This window comes from Sinocyclocheilus anshuiensis, unplaced genomic scaffold (assembly GCF_001515605.1).
Source record: "Sinocyclocheilus anshuiensis isolate Anshui unplaced genomic scaffold, SAMN03320099.WGS_v1.1 scaffold208, whole genome shotgun sequence".
NCBI lineage: Eukaryota > Metazoa > Chordata > Actinopteri > Cypriniformes > Cyprinidae > Sinocyclocheilus > Sinocyclocheilus anshuiensis.
Window position 1 is genome coordinate 644,028 of NW_015557186.1, and position 7,527 is coordinate 651,554.

Genomic DNA, 7,527 nt, shown 5'->3' on the forward strand with positions numbered 1-7,527 from the left:
TGCTGTTTCTGTGAACTCGAGTGAGCGTCTCACAGGAAACGTGTCTTATCAAAACACATCCCCTTTACTCTGGAGCGGGTACACGCCGCATTTCTGGTAAACACGCGTATATCTGTGCAGCGCTGCATAAATACACACCTTCGTGAGACGCTGTGACACTGACGTGTGTTTTTATCTTCGTGACAATAAGGAGGAAGCGAGGTTTAACACACACACACACACACTCTCTCTCTCTCACACACACACACACACACACACACACACACAAGCACGCACACACATTTGGTCCCCATAACGTGATAAATACCAGGTACACACCACACACACACACACACACACACACACACACACACACTAGAGCATGAGAACCAGTCTACTCGGAAAGCACAACGGTCTCATTTACTAAGTATACGCAATAGTGTGTGAAATCTGCATCTTCAATATATTTGACCATTTACAGTCAAAGAATAAGAAATGTTGAGTTATAGCTCAAGAAAACATGATCATTAAAGGAATATTTGATCGAAAAAAAAATTGGCTGAAAATGTGTTCACCTTCAGGCCATCAGAGATCAGGATGAGTTTGTTTCTTCATCAGATTTGGAGAAATGTAGCATTGCATCAGTGTCTCAACAATGGATGCTCTACATCTTGATGCTGGATTTGTTTCAGCTTCAATCTAATTAATTCAAATTAATTAAATCTTTAATTCAAATCTGATGAAGAAACAAACTCATCCTGATCTTGGACAGACAAAACCCCAGCTTTAAAAAAAACAATCTCAAAAAGACGTGCACTTGATTGATTTCTGCACTCACGTAGACTTCAAACCACAACACGACTCAAATGAGCAGAAGCAGCGCTGATGAATCTCCTAACACAGTCACCTCTCGTCTGACTCTCGGGCCCCCGAGGGCCTCAGCGAGCTCGAGAGCGTGCAGTAATTTATCTGTCAGCAGAGCAGCTCCTGTCACAGCCTCTGAAGGCACTTCATCCACGCGCAGGGATTCATCGGCCGCCGGCTGCAGCACCTGCATCAATCGTCTAAACTGCGACAGCGATGAAAGAGAGGCTGCAGCTGAACGCCAGCGCCGCGGGGCCTGAAACACGGCTGTAGTTTGAGCTCTGAGTGCTGAGGGAACGAGCTAAACTTCAGTGAAACAGCCTTTTCAGTTCATATTATATATATACAGTATAATATGAAACTACCTTTTCACAGCCTGTTAATTTAAAAAAAATGTACAGTGGGTACGGAAAGTATTCAGACCCCCTTCAATTTTTCACTCTTTGTTATATTGCAGCCATTTGCTTAAAAATTATATATTTTATATTTTAATATTACATAACATTTTTATTTTTGAAGTTATTATATATAATTCTGTTTTCAAGTTTATACAATTACTATTTTTTGGACAATTTATTTAAATTTTTAATTTATATACACTTTTATTAGTTGATAGAATAGTTCCATCTAAATTATAAAATTGAGTATTTAACCCAGTATGTGTGCTTTTCTTTGCAGACTCTACTCGCTGTGAATTGACTGCATCTGTTTTGAAGGTTTAAAATCATTGACTTGCGAGGTTTCATTGCTTTAGACCGCGAGGCGGCTCACTAGGGTTTGGAACGGAGCCGTTTTGTACCTTTTTCAACACATAAAGAGGCTTTACAGCTTGAAAATAACATAATTAGCAACATGAAATCCTAAAATAACCAGGAGCGTCTACAGCAGCGCCAGCTGAGGCTGAACTCCAGCTGAAGTTACGCAACCAAGACGAGAAATAAATCAAGGTCGAAGAGAGACAGCACGATAAAGAGAAAGAAGAGATAATGGTGTTTTACCTGCTCTGATACTGAAGATGAAGTTACACAATCGATGTTACTTTAGTATCATTCAGATAGTGGAAGAGAAAGACAGAATAAAAGAAGAGATAATGAGTAAGAGAAGCCAAGAAAGGAGAGCAGACGCCAACAGCCTGCAGTGTTTTACTGCTCTGAAAATAAAAATAAAAATAAAAATAAAAAATATATATACTATATCTTTGCCACAGTGTTATTTTAGTATCATTGAGATACTGTCATAGTTAATATTTTGAATTAGTTTTTATTTGTATATTTTATAGTTAAATTTTTAATTTTAGTTGAAGTTTTAGAAATTTTGCCGTTTTTTTGTTTATTTTTATTAGTTTTTTAAACAAGTCTGTATAGTTTTTATACATTTTTATTTCAGTTTTAGCTATTTTAATACATCAGATAATAATAAACACAATAAAACAAGTTTACATTTTATATATTTTATTTCAGTTAATATTTATTTTATTCCAAGTAACAACATTTTTTTTATGGTTTTAGTTTTAGTTAACTATAATATTGTGAGACTATTATTTTTTATTATTATTTTGAATTAGTTTTTTATGTTTAGTAATTTTGTTGTATTTTGTCATTTTTATTAGTTTTTAGTTTTGTTTAACTATGTCTACGTATTTTTTTTAATTAAGTTTTATTTCAGTTTTAGTTAGTAAAATTTGTGTTTTTATATTTTATGTCAGTTAACGTTTATTTTATTTCAAGTAACAAAAATGTTTTTATGGTTTTAGTTTTAGTTAACTATAATATAGTGATACTATTATAATTTTTATTAATTTTTTGTATTGGTTTTTACTTTTAAATGTTCTGTTTTTTTAAGTTTCAGTAATTTTTTATTATTTGTTCAAATAAATGAAATTTATAAATTGTACAGTGGTAACCAGCTGAAATAAAATTAGCTTATGCTTTTGTCTATATTTTTATGGTTTTAGTTTTAGTTAACTATAATATTGTGATACTATTATAATTTTTATTAATATTTTGAATTCGTTTTTATTTTTGTAATTTCTGTTTTTTTTATTAATTAAGTTGTATAATTTTTTTCTCTCTCTCTTTTTTTTTTAATATGTCTATATAGTATTTATTATTATTATATTATTGTTATCAGTTTTAGGTATTTGAGTACATCAAGTTAAACTAAATGAAAACAAGAAATAACTTTTTGTCTGAAATGCTGAAGGATCGTTTTTCTTCACTAATGTCACTTTGCTTTATGTTTGAAGTCTCAATGCGTTTGAGAATCACATGAACTATCATCAACATCATCCACTAACCACAAACAAACACAATACTAACTGTCTTCATCCTCAACACTGCATCTAATGTTTTAGGATTTCAAACTACAAACCGACCAGACCAAATAGTACCCATACCTCATTTCCCACAATGCAACTGTTCCATATGAAGTTTGACGCACAAGCAAACAAACAAAGCCAGTCTCTCCAGTACAGCACAGAACGAGATCCGCTGCATCTGACAGACGTGTTAATGGAGATTTTCACAGCTCACACACACACACACACACACAAGTAAACAGGAAGTGAGAGCGAGGGGTCGCTCCAGTGTCTTTGGGGTCAAACAGCTAGACTAGAGTCAGGAAACAGTCCGTCCAAAACAAACACGGCACATGGAAAACGCTTTTGTGTAAACGAGCGCTAAAGCAAGACATAATGCGATTATGATCCAGCGCACAGAAAACACGTTCACAGGATCTCCTGACCCGACCCGACTCACCATCATGTGCTCCTGATAGAACTGATCTCCGATCAGCTGGAGCTTCTGCCCGATGAGGGTCTCCACGCTCCGCTCGGGCCGCGCCACCGCTGGGTCCATCATCCGCAGGTCCTGCCGGAGAACCACGTCTGGAGGCTGAGAGCGGCTGGGAGACGCTAGAAGTAACAATCCTGCGTTCCCTGTTCAGAGAAAAAGAGTATAGATCACTATAGATGATACCAGGCACAAAGACTGAACTTAAACATCAAATGTATCATTTCTGAACCTCTAGTGGCGCCAAACGGAACTGCAAGCATTCCTACATGTTGAGTCGCTCAAACAAGATTAATGTTGTGAAGTGATACACCAGAAATATTTTAAACACATGAAACAGCAAAAAATATATAATTTTCGGTTTTGGCTGAAATGGGTTTGGAGGGCTGATATTTCTTTCTTAAATTTCAAGATGTACGTGCAATTACAATTTTTGTATTATGGTAATGAATTTTAATGGTTAAAGACTGTAAAAATTATACAGTAAAAAAGAAACTGTTAAATGGTTAACAGTAAATTAACTTACTATATACAGTGAAAAACTGTAATAGTTTGATGTTATTTTACAGTAAAGTAGTGTTAAATGTACAATTTTTGAGAGTGAAAAAAGAACAAGTCATCTTATAATTAAAAAAATGTATAAAAAAACATTAATTGACATTACCAGAATTCTCTGGGTGACAGCTAAAATTTTTATTGAAAAAAATTAAATTTTGTACATTAAGATGTTATGTTGATGAATGTTTATCACATTATTTTAGCATCATGTGAGATGGTGTTTTGTATTTGTGTGTGACACCATGCAGCTTTTATATATTAGTAAAAAACTGTAAAAAACAGAAAGAGACTGTAAAAAGAAAACATTTTAGTCATTTGTTTAAAAAAAGCCTGTAAAAAATTGATTTCATAATTTGTAAAAAGAATGTAAAAACACATTTTAGTAATTCGTTAAAAAATACTATAAAAAATTATTTTAGTAATTTGTATAAAAAAAAATATAAAAAAAAAACTGTAAAAAAAAGATTATTAATTTGTAAAAATAAAAAGCTGCAAAAATTGATTTAATAATTTGTAAAAAGAATGTAAAAAATAAATTTTAGTCATTTGAACCAAAAAAGAAACTATAAAAAACAGATTTTAGTAAACTGTAAAAAAAAAAAAGCAGATTTAATAATTTGTAAAAAGAATGTAAAAACACATTTTAGTAATTTGTTACAACATTTTATACAAGAAAAATATTTTAGTAATTTGTAAAAAAACAAACAGTAAAAAAAAGGTATATAAACATTTTAATTAATGAAATATGTTTTTTACAGTATATTTATGTTCAATCTGTAAAAAAAAAAAAATTATATATATATATATATATATATAAAGCAGCACACTTTACAGTAAAGTTCTGGCAACCACAGCTGCTGTTTTTTACCGTAAATTGCACTGATTTTTTTTTACAGTGTACAATCCATTTTTGTTGTCTATTAAATAAATTGGATTAATTAATTGAGTATTAAATTTTAGTGTATAAATATGTTTCACTCTCCAGGAAGCCAAACTACCAATGACTGCCTCATAGTGACTCTGAACATTAAACAAACGATATCTGAATGTCTCAACATCACACAGCGGCTTCAGTCAATGCTGGTAATCAACTTTTGCTCGTAAGTGCCAACAACTGAGTGTATGCCTCCCTGATGAAAACATTAGGCTGTCCAGAACATAAGCTCATACCACGACAACATCTCAAAGAAAAGAGGACCGAGCTCAAGTCTGGCTGTGTGTTAAAGTATCTTTCATCTGCATTCCTCAAAGATGTTCACAAGTTATCGAAAAACCAGAGACGTGTAAAAATAAACAGCAGAGAGAGAAAAGGCCTCAGCGGTCTGAAAGCCACGAGTCATTGATTTTCACAGAAGTATATTTGAAGTATAGATACATTAAAAGTATAAAATATATTGTTTTTTTTTAATAATAAATAACTATAAAAATGTTTATATAGTACAATCGCATCATACAAATACCATAGAAACCATATAGTTACATTTTACCGTGCTATGTGTGATTTTACCTTTCATGATCTAATCATGTGATTCTATGGATGACTAATGGTTAATTTTAATAAAAGACGAGTCGTAATTCAAACAGTCAGAATATTTACATTTTAAACTATAAATATGAGGTTGTTACAATTTTACAGATGTTACAGTTACTCATAAATTTACAAACAAGCCTGTTTGATGATTTGAAACAATATTACATATTAGAACATGCAGAAACTAAGAAATTAATTTCTCTTTTAAGATATTTTGTTAAGGAAAAAAGACTGTAAAAGGATTTTACTCATGCATATTTTGATTTTGTGTTTGTCATGTTCTGACAAAAAAAAAAAAAGTAGTAGTAGCTTACAATCACAGATAACTCTTAACTTTCACTCAAGAGAAGGAATCTGCCTTTAAACTTGTCGATTTCAACTGATGTAAAAAAAAATACTGATAATTTTTTAGCCATATCGCCCAGCCCTAAATTTAAAGTGTTAAAAGTATAAAATATACTCTTATATTTTCACAATAAATAACTATAAAACAAAAAAAGTTTGATATTGTACCATCCTTGTTTTTGACAGACGCTTTCAGTCCAAAGTCACTATTGTATTCAAGGTTCAATAATCCAGCTCATGTGACTCGAACCCGTGTCCCACATGCTTTAGTGACTTTTTCCACCAGCACTGATTCTGCTACTGACTCTACAATAAGAGATGCATTGTGTGAGTGCATGTGAACGCTGGCGTGGTTTGCATTGGTTACACACACAGGTGATGAAGCCGCTGAGGTCAGGAATACACGACAGCGAGAGAGAGAGACTCTGTGGCTTACCGTAGAGAAAGCGTGTGGGCTCGACATGCACTCGGCAGGGCAGCATGCCGCTGGGGGATACAGGGGGTGTCCCTGCTGTCTCGGTCTGCTTTATCTGAACGCGGGAGGAAGGCCAGCGCTGTAGACCCTTCCTGCGCACATCATCCTCATCCTCATCCATCAGCCAAGCTCCTCACCTTGAACACAAGAGCAGAGGACACAGCTCAGACAAACACAAAACAACCACACAGACTGCATTAACAGTAGTGATTCGTCAGATTCGCCATTTTGAGGTCATCATATACTGTATATTATTTTATAATTATATATTAAATATATATAAAATTGTTGGTTAATTATATATTTATACACACACAAATGTGTGTATTTATTAGTGCTGTCAAACGATTAATCGCGATTAATCAAAATAAAAGTTTTTGTTTACATAATATGTGTGTGTGTGTGTGTGCACTGTGTATATTTATTATGTGTATATAAATACACACACATACAGTATATATTTAGAAAATACTTGCATGCATATACATTTATATTTTATATTATATATATATGCGATTAATCGTTTGACAGCACTAGTATATATATATATATATATTATAGGCTATATAATGTAAAACATAATTATAAATGTAAAATTTAAATTTATATATAGATATAGATAGATAAAATGTATATATAAAATATATAAAATTAATAATTATATAATATATATAATATACACCTTTGTATAATATATTTAATTATATAATATATACCTTATTTACATTATATTTTACACACACACACACATATATATATACATACATACAGAAAATATATGTTCATTAAAAATATATAGTGTAAATATGTTATTTAAATAACTTGTATATTATTTTATAATTATATATTAAATATATATAAAATTGTTGGTTAATTATATATTTATACACACACAAATGTGTGTATTTATTAGTGCTGTCAAACGATTAATCGCGATTAATCAAAATAAAAGTTTTTGTTTACATAATATGTGTGTGTGTGTGTGT

General features: G+C 31.9%; 1 protein-coding gene across 3 annotated transcripts in view; it reads right to left on the bottom strand.

Annotated features, from left to right (window-relative positions):
- Positions 1-7,527, bottom strand: part of LOC107678746 (bcl-2-modifying factor-like) — a 20,604-nt gene that overhangs the window by 9,349 nt on the left and 3,728 nt on the right. For 2 of the 3 annotated variants that reach the window (XM_016474119.1, XM_016474120.1), the window contains exons 2-3: positions 6,503-6,678; positions 3,424-3,778 (exon numbers count right to left, since the gene is read on the bottom strand). In XM_016474119.1, the coding sequence (XP_016329605.1) occupies positions 3,459-3,778; positions 6,503-6,662 (480 nt within the window). In that variant the 5' untranslated portion in view covers positions 6,663-6,678 and the 3' untranslated portion in view covers positions 3,424-3,458. Of the gene's footprint in view, positions 1-3,423; positions 3,779-6,502; positions 6,679-7,527 lie in introns of those variants that run through there. The other variant, XM_016474121.1, reaches the window with a different exon arrangement.